Source organism: Chaetomium strumarium, assembly GCF_033439665.1.
Source record: "Chaetomium strumarium strain CBS 333.67 chromosome Unknown B0T15scaffold_1, whole genome shotgun sequence".
Lineage (NCBI taxonomy): Eukaryota > Fungi > Ascomycota > Sordariomycetes > Sordariales > Chaetomiaceae > Chaetomium > Chaetomium strumarium.
The window spans coordinates 4,094,295-4,108,054 of NW_026944429.1; the positions used below are offsets into that span (position 1 = coordinate 4,094,295).

Consider the following 13,760-nt stretch of genomic DNA (forward strand, 5'->3'; position numbering starts at 1 on the left):
TCTAGCAGGGGTATTGTTATCTTTGTAATGCCAGCGCGAACTATGTACACGTTATGTACACTGTACAGGTACATACATACAAACAACCCTGCTTGGTTGGGGTGTCGTGTCTCATTCCAGTTTTTGTCCATCGTTCCTAGGTGTTCATCGCCGGAAGCTACCGCAGAAGAGACACCGCCGAGACGAGCGCCTGACCCTGTCATTCAACATTGGTTCCAATATTAGGGGGCACGCTTTCAACCACTGCCGCTCGCCATCCGGCATCGATTCGATTGCCCGTCAAGCCTGCGCAACGACAGACACGACAACACTGTACCACAGCTTGCGCTTCCTCTCGTCGGCGCTCTGCGTCCACTCCTCCTCAACCTCGGCATACGCATCCCACCACAGCTTGTGCGTCGACTCCACCGCATCGCTGCCGTCGTATGTCCTGCTCTGCCAGGGCTTGTTGAGGATGTAATGCAGGATTTTGACGTCCTTGTCCCGCCAGAGGTCGCAGTGGCAGGCCCGCATCGGCTTGAGCGCGTTGTACACGTACGGCAGCGGCGTCCACCTATTGCGGTACACGATGGCCAGCAGGTCCTGGTCGAAGAACAGCATGTCGGGCACGTCTGGGTGTGTGTTGAGTGTGTGGATCAGCGCGTCGTAGCCTTCCTTCGACGGCTGTAAGACTACGGTGCCGCTGTTGAGCAGGTGGTGGTTCCCCGGGCTGGAATCGGTGATGGGTCGTGGGTTGCCGGTGGTCTTGTCGGCGGCTGTGAAGGCGCAGTTCTCGGGGATCCTGGCAGTGATAATAACTCTTGGGTTAGAAGTCGCTCTTCCTCCTTCCCCGTTTTCCCCTTCCTCCTACTCGTCCTCCTCCTCTCGCGCGGATGGCAACACAACACAACACGCGGGCTTACCAATCCTTGGGATAATGCGCGAGTTTGCGCGGATTGCAAGTGCACGCATGGCTCGCCGCGATGAAGCCCTCGGGGAGAGGAAGGGTCATCAGGTCGTCGATGTTCTGGAGGATGATCTGGTCGCTGTCCAGCAGCACGATTCGCTAGGTATTTACACAGAAGTTCTGGTCAGTCATGTTGCCATTGCAGGCTATCACAGCGAAAGCAAGTTCCTATCAGCAAGCGGGCAAAACCAAACCTCATACTCGGTCCATCCCCAGGGCGCAAGCTTCTCCCAGGTACCCTTCCTGCTGACCCTGCCGTCTGCCCTGGGCCCGGGCTCCAGCTTGTCGACGACGATGGTTGGAATACCAGCAGCTGCCAGGACATTCATCAACTCCTTATCCGCCTCGGCATCGCGGGTCACCGTGATTTTGAGTTGATATCGGGATCCTGTCTTGCGCAGGGTGTGGGCGAGCACCAGTGCCCCGGCCAGATAGGCTCTGTTGGAGAGCAGCGTGGTCCAGATCTTGGTGGGCTCGTAGCCCACATCCGCAGCCATCGTGAGACCGTCGTTTATTAGGGACAAATGGTAAACAACAGTACCTTACGGACTCCGTGGTGGAAGGAACAAAGGGCAAAAATCTCGCATTTCTAATCCGAGTCCTGCACGGGTTCCGCTGTAAAAGACCAGCTACCCGAGCGCTAGGGCCATTTTCGGAATCCTCGTTGAGTTTGGGGAACAGTTGAGAAAATATAGTCATTGTGTGGCGTTCAACCACTTCGATGAGCCCTTCACCTAATTTACGATTACCCCCTGAATACCATTGGTTCCTTTCGGAGCATGGACAACGGCACTGGACTTCAGGTTTGGATTACTGTTGCTGACAAGTTGTGATGGCTCATGAGTTTATTCTTGTGGCCCGGTATCGTATTCCATGTGGTTGAGCAGCTCCCGTCTGTGGAGATGTCGGCAACCCTGGACCCTGGTTAGAGCACGTAGAGTCACGCCTCTCGCCGTCGACATGTGTCTCTATTGTTCTCTTCCCCTCGGCCTTATAACGTTAACTTGCCGCTATGCTCTTGTGTCTCCCGACATTCACAACTCCTACTAGCGGGCCTCTCAGAATCCCACACTACACAGAGCTCCATGCGCGGAAAGCTCGGGAAGAACGTCACGGCATTGAGAGCTGAAGAAGTTTGCCCCACTACCGGGCTCGGCGGAGCCACGGAGGCGGAGGGTTCCATGCGCCGCCATGCGGACGGGATATGGAGCTGCCCCACCATAACGTTACTACCCTGTCGCCTACCGTTGCACAGCAGCGCATTCAGTGCGGCGTCTTGGCGATCAGGGCCAGCTCACTACTTCAACAATCCTTCAGTCAGAGGACGCTGGCAAAGATACTGCGCAAGACGCCTGTTCCCAACCAAAGCGCCCCTCCCTCGATTTCTGTGTCTGTATGACGCCTGGTGTGGTCCATTTGCTTCGGATACCGGAATCAATTGTCTTGCGGTCGTAAAACCACTGGTTGCGAAGGGAGGTTCCTGAACCGCGAAAGGCGGCTGAACTGGGTCCAGTGTCGTTGATGCGGACCAAGAGGAACGGCCATTCCAATCCGACCTTCAATCGACAACCCAAGCAACACAGCGCACCATGGCGCAAGTACTATTTGACCTGCTCTCCTCCTTCGGGAGCTGCCTGAACTGTTTCCCCAGCTCGCCGACGCTCAAGATCAACAACCGCAGCTTCAAGATCCTGCGCCTGCTGGGCGAGGTACGGCTAAAGCTAGGAGAACCGGTCTACAAAGTGTCCCTTGCGCTAACGTAGGAATATTCCCCAGGGCGGCTTCTCCTACGTCTACCTCGTCCAGGACACGTCCACCTCGGAGCTCTTCGCGCTCAAGAAGATCCGTTGCCCGTTCGGGGCCGAGTCGGTCGCGCAGGCCATGAAGGAGGTGGAGGCGTACAAGCTGTTCGCGCACAGCCCCGGCGTGATCCACAGCGTCGACTACGCCATTGCCACTGAGCGCGGCGGCGGCGAGCAGACCAAGACGGTCTACGTGCTGCTGCCCTACTACCGCCGCGGGAACCTGCAGGACATGATCAACGCCAACCTGGTCAACCACACCAAGTTCCCCGAGAAGAGGCTTATGCTGCTGTTCCTCGGGGTGTGCAGGGCGCTGAAGGACATGCATCAGTACAGAGGCCCGGCTGCCGGCAGGTCCGGGGAGAGGATGGAGATGAGGGTGGACGGGGTGGATGAGAACGTGAGGGCGGCGAAGGGGCGGAACGGCGCGGACGAGGACGATGAGACGGAGCAGCAGCGGCCGTTGATGACCGAGGACGAGAGGCTACCGGCTGCGGCGCCGGGGTCGATGAGGAGTTATGCGCATCGGGATATCAAGCCGGGTGAGGCCCTTCTTCTTTCACATCTCTCAAACCTTCCTACCATCATCAGGCGGACATACTGACGACTGAGTCCCCAGCGAACATCATGATCTCGGACTCGGGCACGGACCCAATCATAATGGACCTCGGCTCCATCGCCGTGTCCCCGCTGCCCATCACCAGCCGGTCCCTGGCCATCGCCACGCAGGACACGGCCGCCGAGCACAGCACCATGCCGTACCGCGCGCCCGAGCTGTTCGACGTCAAGACGGGCACCGTCATCGACACCAAGGTCGACATCTGGTCGCTCGGCTGCACGCTGTACGCTTGCCTCGTCGGCAAGTCGCCGTTCGAGATGCGTAGCGACGAGACCGGCGGGTCGCTGAGCATCTGTGTGCTCTCGGGCGACTGGCGGTTTCCGGACGAGGGGCCCGGCGGCAAGCAGAAGGCCAAGGCCAAGGCGCCCGCTACTTCTGCTGCTGCTGCTGCTTCTGGCGGGGGATCGAACGGGGCTGCGGGGTTGAATGATGGGCCGATAAGTGAGCCTATCCGGGAGGTGGTTCGGAGGTGTCTGAAGGTGGAGCCGAGTGAGCGGCCGGATATCGACGAGCTGATTGACATTGTCGAGCGGGTGGTGGATGAGTTGCCTGAGGATGGGGCAGCTTGAGCGTGGAAGGGCGGGGGTTTGGGAATGTGCATGTGTGGTGGCATAACTGGATTTTATGCGGGTTCCAAATCTAGGTTGGCGTTGGACGGCGGTCAAGATGGCATCAATTGTTTGGGTGGACTTTTCTTCTTGTATCATGTTTCGGTGGGGGTGGTCAACAGCTCAATAGTATATATACCTTGTGCCTGGCTCTCGGGGCAAGCAGGCCTCTGTTCGCCGACGAAGTCCATTATCAACGGGGGTTTTCTTTTTTGACACAGTCTTGCGGTGTGGTATAAACGAAGCGCTTCCGAGCTTCGCCGGACGAGTAGCAAGTCATCGGAAGAGGGGTCAGGGGTGATACATGCCACTAAATTAGATCGATTGATTCTATTTCCGCATTGTAGCACGGCCAGCCGCCGTCGTTCCGAAGCCGCCAGCTGGCCCGCATATCGTGTCCTGTAGAGAGATTTATGCAAGATCGTACATCTAAGATACCGTCTAGTTACCGTGGGACCATGCCATCAAACACACTGATACGCCAAACCAATCTATCTGCTGCTGATATCAGTTCAGCACCGGTCCAGAAGCGGCCTTGCCCGCAGCCTCCGCAGCCGCATTGGCCGCATCCGCCCTCGACACACACTCCTCCAAGACCTTCCAAAACAGCGGGATGTCCAAGCTGCGCGGTATCCTCACGCCCTCCTCGCCGGGCGGGAGCAGTCGTGCGGTGATCTGGCCGGTCCGGGCTCCCGCGCGGGCGTCCTCGTAGGTGCCCTCCGTGGCCACAGTCACCTCATAGCGCTCCCGCTGCGCCAGCCCCGGCTCTTCCGCCGGGTCGCTGTCGCAGAAGGGGATCTCGTGCTTGTCCCCCACGCCCGTCAGGACGGCGGCCACCGCCAGGGGGTCATGCAGCGGCGGGCCTTCGGTGATGCCAAATACATCGCTGCCGTGCTCATCATCGAGTTGCCTTTGCGTTAGCCCCTTTGCTCTCTCTTTCTTTCTTTCTAAAGCCACCCGCAAAAGGAAAAGGCCTTCCGAAGGGGGGAAGCTGAAGGAGAGAGAGAAAAAAAGGACGAACTCACCTATAAGTCATTGCAAAAAACATCAACAGCTCCACCAACATCGTCCTCAACCTGGTGGTCTTCCCCTTCCCCCTTTCCCCCCTTTCCCCCTTCTCGACCTCCTCCCGCCCATAGAGGATTAAATCCCGCACCTCGGCCGTCGTCAGCACCAAATGGCTGACATCCAGCGGAATGAGCGTCGTCTTCCTCGCCAGCTCGCGGTTCCCAAAGATGAACGCCGCCGCCTCCGGGTCCGCCAGCACGTTGAACTCGGCGTACTGCGTCCAGTTGCCGACGCGGGCCACGCCGTCCACGGTGCCCAGCACCGCGGGCGTGAACCCGCCGCCCACGGCCCCGCCCATCAGCGATAGACCCGCCACGTGGGGGATGAGGTCCGGGTACTTGAGGAAGAGGGTGGCGGCGTTGGTGAAGGCGCCCGTGGCGACCACCCATGCTGTTTTGGGCGGGCAGGCTTTGAGGGCCGCATAGGCGGCGTCGACGGCCGGGATGGAGGTGATGGGTTGTGCGGTCGGGGACGAGGGCAGGAGCGAGGTGCCGTCCAGGCCGGAGTCGCCGTGGATGTCGGTGGGCGCGTGCATGGGCGGGCGGAAGAGCGCCTTGGAGGCGCCGACGTAGACCGGGACCGCGTCGGCTTTGCCTATGGCCGTGAGGATGGAAGTTGCGTTGCGCGTTGTTTTTCTTGGGAGGCTTTTTTTTAGCAGTGAGGTGATAAGGGGGGAAGGAAAGAGAAAAGAGGAAAAGGAGAAGGAAAGGGGAGGTTTGATTTACTCCAGGGAGGCATTGCCGAAGACAGTGGACACGCCCAGGATGCGGATTGCCGGGTGGTAGGCGGCCAGGAGGATGGCGAAGGTGTCCTGTGGAGGTGGGGAGGTTGGTGAGCTTGGGTGCTAAATTAGGTTGATAATAAACGCGGGAAGTGAAATCGGGGGTAGGCCGGGCGGATGGTGTCCTGAGATCCGGGGCGTCACCCGGTCCCCGGTCCCCGCGCTTCTGCCCCCGCCCCGGGGTTCGGCTGTCTCGGGCGTGACCAGTGGGCCATCCGGCGTCGGCGCCCGGGCCCTCCGACTCACGACGGAAGCGCCCTGAACAGGCAGTCACCGCTTCGGATCGATCACTTACATCGTGGCCTGGATCGCAGTCGAGCCAGACCGGGATCCGTGTGTCCTCCATCTGGAACCGCTTTCTGAAAGGGATGAGGGTAACGAGTTCTTCGCTGTCTCGTAAGTAATAAAGTAATAATAAGTGAGACTCGAGGTCAATTGTGTTGCTCCAAGATAGTAATGTCGAACTGATGAGAGAGCAAGTCTGTAATTAACAAACTCGGTGAGTTGAGATCTTAGTTGAAGATCAAGCGTGTCCTTTCGGCAATCAGCGGGAAACTTGTTTTAGTAGGGTCCACTGAAGGCCGATCCCATGAATCCATTGAAAGTAGGAGATTTCGCCCAATTAGGCAGTTCAGTCAATGAACCCATCTTTCTACGGAGTTTCAAGGATGCGTTGATGTTCACTCTTTCACCACTTTTTGTGTGTTTATATTTCGTGAGCGAAGGTAATCATCCGCCGCTCTTCTGCCTCTGCATCGCCTTCATGACATCCTCAAAGCTGTTCTTGTCCCCCTTCTTCTTCTTCCCGCCCCTCTTCCGCTTTGCCTTCCCGCCGCCGCCTCCTTTCCCATCATCATCGTCGTCGTCATCGCCCCAGGCAGACAGCTTGACCTTAGTCTCCTCCATGTCTGCCTCGTCCTCCAATCGGCTGGACCCAAAGCCCATGTCCATGTCCTCCTCGTCTCGGTGCAGCTCATTTAGCTTCTTCTTGAGCCGCTCTTCCCGCTCCGCCGCCTTCCGTTCCTCCTCTGACTTCTCTAACGCGCTGGTCGCCTTGGCTTTCTTGAGCGCTGCCAGGAAGGCAGGGTCGTCTAGTGAGGGGGCCTTGTACGTTTCCTCTGATGTGAGACCCGTCTTGGAATCTTTGAAGTAATTCCTTGCCGCGGTGACGTCTGGCTTCGGTGGTGGAGGCATTTCCGCTGTTGTTGTCTCCTTGGATCCCTCCTTAGCCTCGCCCTCCTCGTCGGAGTCTTCGTCCGACCCTTCTAGATCGGCCAGGGGGTCGTAATCTGAGCCGGCATCATCGAAGATGGCTATCTCCTTGCTGTCCTCCTCGGCTTGCTGTGCCTCTAGCTGCTTCCTGTAGAACTCGGGTACTTCCATACCGAGGACGGTACCCGATGCCAAGGCCTCCCTCTCCCTTTCCTTCTCCAGGTCCTCCACCGCCTTGGGATCGAGTTTCCGGACTTTGCGCCTTTCGTGCCCGTCTTCGTCGACAATGATCATGACCTCGCGGCCTGTACCGTCCCTCTCTATCCTCGTACCCGGTGTCTTCTTCTCGCCAATCTTCTTGAACTTCGAACCGAGGCTCGACTCCTCCTTGGCCTTGGCCGCTGCCCTGGCAGCTTTCCATTCGGCCAGAATCTGGTTCCGCGTCCTCTTCTGCCCCGGATTGAGTGCCGCAGTGGCGAACTGGCCCTTCTTTTGCACCTTTTCCCTCTCGACCGCCCTGACTTCGGTGGACTCGAGCTGTTCTAGGATGTCATCCGGATCCTCTTCTGGCGCACCTCGCTGTTCCTCCTCGGCCGGCTCAGGCGACTTCGACTTTTTGCCATACACGTCCTCTCCCCTTCGTATCCTCTCCAACAGCTTGAAGTCCAGCCCCTTCACCAGGTGGGTGCTGGACAGATCGCCGCCCGCGATCTCGAGCTGCAGCCGCTCGTATGTCTCGCGGTCGATCTCCTCCTTCTTGAATGATTCCTCCAGAGCCTTCAGTCGCTCCGCGCGCTCGTCCGCCTCCTGCTCCTGTCGCGTCTTGGCGCGGTCCACGTACCCCTGGGCGAACTTGCTGCCCTTGGGCGCCGAGGTCCTGAACTTCTTTTGTGTCTTTTCGAACGCTTGATTTCGCTCGGCGAGCTGTCGCGCAAAGTCTACGCGCGCACCGCCGGCGACGGAGCGAGGGGTCATGGGAATGCTCGATCGGAGCTTGGATCCCAGGGCGACGGGCGCGCTCGACGCGGGGCGGGAAGTCGTAGGAGAGCTGCCATTTTCGTCCGGGCTTGGCTTGGCCGCGTTTGCGAGTAGTAATCGGCGAAATTGCTCGTTATTCATGGCGGCGGCAGGTTGCGGGGCCACAGCTCGGAGTTTTGAGATCCAGGACTTGAGCTCGAGGACTGAGTTCACTTGGGGCGAAGTGACAAGGGTACACTAAATAAGTGACCAGGGTTCAGGTTGTAGGTAAGGTACTGTACGAGAAAGTGGGCCACTTTAACCCCAGTAAGTTCCAGGTGTACTAGTAGTACCGGGACAGGTGATTTCGCGCCCCACACTGTGGGCGCGTTTCCGACACGTCCGGCGCAGCTTTGACATCTTGCCACCAGAAGGGCCCCGAAGTGCTGGTGCAGGTTATTATCTGACGAATTATGGCAAACTTATCCAATACACCCTTTTTATCCCGTATTCCATTATTAAAGTTCACTAGTTACACCTCCGATGAATGAAGGCGTCGGGAAAACGCGGTTCGAAAACTACCGGATGATGTCACTTTCGCATTCGCCCGTATCGAGTCGTCCACCATGGGCAGTCGACTGGAAAAGAACTCGGCAGCCGTGCGGAAACGCATAGCGAGCCATGAGTTCACCGATGAAGGCGGGGAAGAGTACGAGGCGAGCGAGTTTGACGGCTTCGGTGACTATTTCCGGAGGAAGAAACTCAAACTGCAGAACCTCGACGCCGAGTTGCGCGCATCCAGCAAAGACAAGCCGCAGATCTTCAAGGGCATCGTGGCGCACGTCACGGGCTATACCCAACCGCCGCTTCATATGTAAGAGTCCCTTTCTTCCGCAGTTGCCGGGTTCTATGCATTAATCCCCCGAGCAGCCTTCACAAGGAACTTGTCGAGCATGGCGCCGGTTTTCTGCAGTACCTCGACGGCAAGACCATGGCGACCCACATCATCGCCTCGGCCATGCCCCCCAAGAAGACGGTCGACTTCGCCAAGTACCGCGTCGTCAAGCCCGCCTGGGTGATGGACTCGATCCAGGCTGGGAGGTTGCTACCGTGGGCCGACTACCGCGTCATTGACGACGGCCCGAGGCAAAAGACCATCAAGTTGGACGGAGGGAAGCTGTTGAACCAGGCGACCCAACAATCCCCTGCCGGATACCGCGAGCAGACCCAGAATAGCTTCTACATGAGTCAGTTCCAGAAGCCGACCGACCGCCTGGGATCCCAAGGTTCTAGCAGCCCGTTCCAACCGCCGTCTGCCCGGAAGAGTGCTCTAGCTGAGCTCGAGACCATCGATGACTTTGATGAGATGGATGTGGATATGCCGGTTGATGCTGCAACTAGAAAAGAGTTGCAGAGCGGCGACAGCGCCACGAGCGATCCTCTCTCCAACCCGCAGGGGAAACAGCATGAGGCTGAGGAGCATGGGCCTAAGCAAGAGATGGACACTCCAAAGCAGCCACCCACCGGGAGAGCCATGACCTCGGAGGAGCACAACGCCATGCTCCTCCAGGACCCCAAGATCCGAAAGTCATCCACCGCCAACCCAGATTTCCTGAAGCAGTACTATTCCGAGAGCCGGCTGCACCATCTGTCCACCTGGAAAGCCGAGCTCAAGTCGCGGCTGATGCGCATGACTGCGGAGAAGGCCCCGACGGCAAAGAACAATAAGCGGAAAAGCGGGTCGCGCCGCTACATCATGCACGTCGACTTCGACAGCTTCTTCTGCGCCGTCTCGCTGAAGCGCCATGCCCCCGAGTGCCGCGACAAGCCTGCCGTGGTGGCCCACAGCACGGGCAGCGGGTCCGAGATCGCGTCGTGCAACTATCCCGCCCGCGCGTTCGGCGTCAAGAACGGCATGTGGATGAAACGCGCTCAGGAGCTCTGCCCGAACCTCAAGGTCGTGCCGTATGACTTTCCGGCTTACGAAGAAGCGAGCCGGCTGTTCTACGGTGCTATCCTGGATGTCGGAGGCGTCGTGCAGAGCGTCAGCATCGACGAGGCTCTTGTCGACATCACCGACATCGTGCTATCTGCCGCCGGTTCCACTGGCGTAGGTGTCAGTGAAGGCAGCCTCTGGAGAGAGCAGGGGAAGGCGGATGAGATCGCATCCAACCTTCGCGCCGAGGTCAAGAAGAAGACCGACTGCCATGTTTCGGTCGGCATCGGTGGGAACATCCTCCTGGCCAAGATCGCCCTGCGCAAGGCAAAGCCCGCCGGCCAGTATCAGATCAGACCGGAGGAGGTTCTGGACATACTCAGCGATCTCAAGGTCGAGGATCTCCCTGGCGTGGCATATAGCATCGGCGGCAAGCTGGAGGAGATTGGCGTCAAGTTTGTAAAAGACCTGCGCGAGACATCCAAGGAGCGTCTAGTATCGGTCCTGGGTTCCAAGACGGGCGAGAAGTTGTGGGAGTACGCTCGTGGGATCGACCGCGCCGAGGTCGGAGAGCAGCCCGCTCGCAAGTCCGTCTCGGCTGATGTGAACTGGGGCATCCGGTTTGTGAACCAGGAGGAAGCCGAGGAGTTTGTCCGGAACCTGTGCAGGGAGCTGGAGCGCCGACTTCTGAACGAAGGCGTCAGGGGCAGGAGCCTAACCATGAAGATCATGCGCCGCGCGCTGGATGCGCCCCTGGATCCGGCCAAGCATCTGGGCCACGGCAAGTGCGACACGTTTACCAAGAGCATGGCTTTTGGCGTGGCCACCAACGACGGCGAGGTTATTGGGAAGGAGGCGGTCGCAATTCTGCGTTCTTACAAGTTCAGCCCCGGAGACCTCAGGGGTTTAGGCGTCCAGATGACCAAGCTGGAGCCGATCAAGCCGTCTGCTGCCCCTGAAAGGAGCCAGAAAAAGCTCAGCTTTGGCAGCGCAGCCTCCGCAGCGAAAAAGGAGAAGACGGAGCAGATCGACGATTCCATGGACGCAAGGAAGTCCAGTCGCGCATCTGGGCGGGAGGTCGAAGAAGACCCGATAACGGTAGACCCGTTAACGCCCAGGAAACCTAAGATGCATCCGGCGCTGGCCCTTGCCAGGGCTAACGCTGCCGACGAAAAGGCCAACTCGCCGCTGAACATCGCCGGAACCCAGTTCATCATCCCATCAAACCCAGACCCTGCAGTTCTCGCCGAGCTTCCCCGGGACATCCGCAGCAGACTGGCGAACCAAGCCAAGCAGGCTCCGGCCGCCCCCTCTCGCGAAGCTTCCCCAGCGATCAAGTCTCGCTCCCACAGCCCGGCCCACACGGACGATATTCCGTCTGACGTCGACCCAGAAGTATTCAATGCGCTCCCTGAGGAAATGAAAGCCGAGGTGCTCGCCTCCTACGGCCGCAGAAGGCGTCAGCCCGGCGGAGCCCAGCAACAGACCGTCCTCCCGCAGTCGCCCCGCAAAGACAGGGTGATCAACCGGCCCAGGGACAAAACGACACCCACCATGCGAGCCGGGATCAGAAGCCTCTTCAACCGCGTGGGCGAGCGCGAACGGCAGCACGATGCAGGCGCCGGTCTTATGCAGACCAGCTTCGCCCCGTTGCCGAGAGCCGCCGCCGCCGACCAACAACAACAACACGAACAACAACAACAACAACAACAACAACAACAACAACAACAACAACAGCAAGACAACAATAACACAGATACGATGATAGGCGACCTCGACCCAGCCTTCCTCGCCGAGCTGCCCGAGGACATGCGGCGCGAGGTGGTCGAGGACCATCGCCGCCGCCGCCTCGCGCAGCGCTCCGGGCTGAGCTACCACGTCCCGGCGCGGTGTCGTCAGGAGAAGGAGGGAGGGGAGGTAGCCATCCTCCACGGCGGGCAGACGCTGCTTAAGTTCCCCGCGAAACCGCCGAAGGCAGTCTTCACGCAGTCCGGACTAACAAGCCTCACGGAGATCAAGGAGATGGTCGGGGTGTGGCACGCCGCGACGCAGGAGGAAGGCCCCCACCGGGCGGACGTACAGGTTTTTGAGCAGTACGTGGGCCGGGTGGTGACGGAGGAGCGGGATATGGAGAAAGCGCGGGTGCTGGTGAAGTGGCTGGCGTGGATGGTGGAGGAGGAAGGGGTGGACGGGGCCGGGAAGGCGTCGTGGAGGGAGGCGGTGCGGGCTGTGACGGCGGCTGTCCAGGAGGCGGTGAAGGAACGCGGGTTGGGGCCTATGGATCTTGGGTAAGGCACCTAATACTAACAAGGTCTGTAGGATATGGCAGTGGAATAAGTGCGTGCTCTGTTAGTACCTAGGTAGGAAAGGTGAACAGAACTGAATGGGTCGGGTTTGAGACTTGAATGTGCGAGAGGTACGCTGCTGAAGGGTATAAGGTATATTTCTCCGCTGGAACCCACGCCAAATAGGTATCTAAAGTTCTATCCGAAACGCTCCCCGTTAGAATGTAGCAATATCCCCACCATGGGCTATCATCGTGTGGATGATTATACCAATAATGCAAGAGACACTGCGCCAAAGGCAACCAGCCCAGCAGCCCATGCGACCCGGGCAGCGGCCGCAGAACCCGCCATGTAAACCTAGGTCTGGTGTTAGCAACTGGTCGTTGGCTGTGTGAGTAAACCAAAGGAAGAAGACAAAACTCACCGTCAGCTTCAGATTCCCGCCGCACGCCTGCGTCTTGTTGCCCTCGCAGGGAAGATCGCACGCGCTGTCGGGGAACTTGTCCGACAGCGTCGAGATCTCCTGGGCGCACCAGCATTCTCTGTTGATTCAATAATAAGCACCAGAATTAGCGCTCACTCACTCACTCAGTCAGCCCTCCCTCACTCCCTTATCCTTACTCCCCCATTCCATTACATAGTGACCGTGCTCTCTGACTGAAACCCTTCCTCATCAACCAACACAGTCCATCATGAAACCTCCCGCCAACACCGCACAGACACAACACACACAACATAATAAGTCTCTCGCATCTGAAAAATAAGGCAGATGGATACAGTATAGATAGAGATAGAGATAAGGGGGGTTAGTTAGGGTATTACCGACCGTGCATATTCCAACCCAGCGAACTTGAACCGCCCCGTCGTGCCGCCGCTGCTGTCGCCCGCGCCGGTGCGACAGAACTGCCAGCACAGCTCGACCGTCATGTTGCCCGGCGCCACCAGGTTGGTGCCGCCGTTGAGCGCGCGGGCGCCCGTCGTGTCGGACAGGCCTGTGGTCTCGTTGTAGCAGCCGTAGTACACGTACCCTGAGCCCGGGGCGGTGTGGATTGCTAGGCTTGTTGTTGTTGTTGCTGTCGAGGCTGGGGACTGTTGTTGTGGTTGTGCAACAGTAACGGTAGTCCCTATCAGGGGTAGAAGAAGGGAAAGGAGGGTTGGTGCATGCATGACTGCGACAGAGCAGAGGATTAAAAATGGGAAGTAAACTATGTATCGAAGTAGATGATTAGGGTGAGGGAGTCAAGGAAGGAGAGTTGGCTCCAAGGTCAAGGAATTATATATTGTACGTGTTGAAACAAACAACAGTGAGATAGTCTACACGGATATGAAAAAGTAAAAGATAGCGAATGCCAACGTTGGGGGGGAGCCTGATGAGCGACGATATCTTCTGCGGCTGACTGTGATCTAGTTTTACACTAGACCAATTAGGCAACCTAATCTCAGCGTAGGGCTGAGGAAGCAAGGTTCATTGACCCACTTCGAGCACTACGCACCCCTGTTGTGAATCTCACCTAGGGGGCTCGGGGGGGTTGCGGCTGGCCATTCC

General features: G+C 58.4%; 6 protein-coding genes across 6 annotated transcripts; 2 read left to right on the forward strand and 4 right to left on the reverse strand.

The window, feature by feature from the left end:
- Positions 1-83: 83 nt before the first annotated feature.
- Positions 84-1,750, reverse strand: B0T15DRAFT_42732 (nucleotide-diphospho-sugar transferase). The gene is made up of 3 exons (XM_062865665.1): positions 1,141-1,750; positions 903-1,045; positions 84-781 (listed from the first exon to the last, which is right to left on the reverse strand). The coding sequence occupies exons 1-3, from the start codon at positions 1,441-1,443 to the stop codon at positions 280-282; spliced, it is 948 nt and encodes a 315-aa protein (XP_062726358.1). The 5' UTR covers positions 1,444-1,750; the 3' UTR covers positions 84-279.
- A 690-nt stretch (positions 1,751-2,440) lies between these two features.
- Positions 2,441-4,162, forward strand: B0T15DRAFT_42688 (kinase-like domain-containing protein). Its single transcript, XM_062865660.1, has 3 exons — positions 2,441-2,655; positions 2,723-3,290; positions 3,368-4,162. The coding sequence occupies exons 1-3, from the start codon at positions 2,536-2,538 to the stop codon at positions 3,934-3,936; spliced, it is 1,257 nt and encodes a 418-aa protein (XP_062726359.1). The 5' UTR covers positions 2,441-2,535; the 3' UTR covers positions 3,937-4,162.
- Positions 4,163-4,285: 123 nt separating this feature from the next.
- B0T15DRAFT_426127 (Inosine/uridine-preferring nucleoside hydrolase domain-containing protein) lies at positions 4,286-6,406 on the reverse strand. Its single transcript, XM_062865644.1, has 4 exons — positions 6,120-6,406; positions 5,769-5,854; positions 5,001-5,678; positions 4,286-4,861 (listed from the first exon to the last, which is right to left on the reverse strand). Exons 1-4 carry the CDS (start codon positions 6,168-6,170, stop codon positions 4,483-4,485), a joined length of 1,194 nt encoding a protein of 397 aa, XP_062726360.1. The 5' UTR covers positions 6,171-6,406; the 3' UTR covers positions 4,286-4,482.
- Positions 6,407-6,431: 25 nt separating this feature from the next.
- On the reverse strand, positions 6,432-8,332 carry B0T15DRAFT_518878 (uncharacterized protein). Its single transcript, XM_062868394.1, has one exon. It carries the CDS (start codon positions 8,153-8,155, stop codon positions 6,554-6,556), a length of 1,602 nt encoding a protein of 533 aa, XP_062726361.1. The 5' UTR covers positions 8,156-8,332; the 3' UTR covers positions 6,432-6,553.
- A 54-nt stretch (positions 8,333-8,386) lies between these two features.
- On the forward strand, positions 8,387-12,253 carry B0T15DRAFT_42840 (uncharacterized protein). Its single transcript, XM_062865686.1, has 2 exons — positions 8,387-8,867; positions 8,924-12,253. The coding sequence occupies exons 1-2, from the start codon at positions 8,620-8,622 to the stop codon at positions 12,219-12,221; spliced, it is 3,546 nt and encodes a 1,181-aa protein (XP_062726362.1). The 5' UTR covers positions 8,387-8,619; the 3' UTR covers positions 12,222-12,253.
- A 110-nt stretch (positions 12,254-12,363) lies between these two features.
- On the reverse strand, positions 12,364-13,623 carry B0T15DRAFT_518881 (uncharacterized protein). The gene is made up of 3 exons (XM_062868395.1): positions 13,041-13,623; positions 12,639-12,756; positions 12,364-12,571 (listed from the first exon to the last, which is right to left on the reverse strand). The coding sequence occupies exons 1-3, from the start codon at positions 13,379-13,381 to the stop codon at positions 12,479-12,481; spliced, it is 552 nt and encodes a 183-aa protein (XP_062726363.1). The 5' UTR covers positions 13,382-13,623; the 3' UTR covers positions 12,364-12,478.
- Between the last annotated feature and the right edge of the window lie 137 nt (positions 13,624-13,760).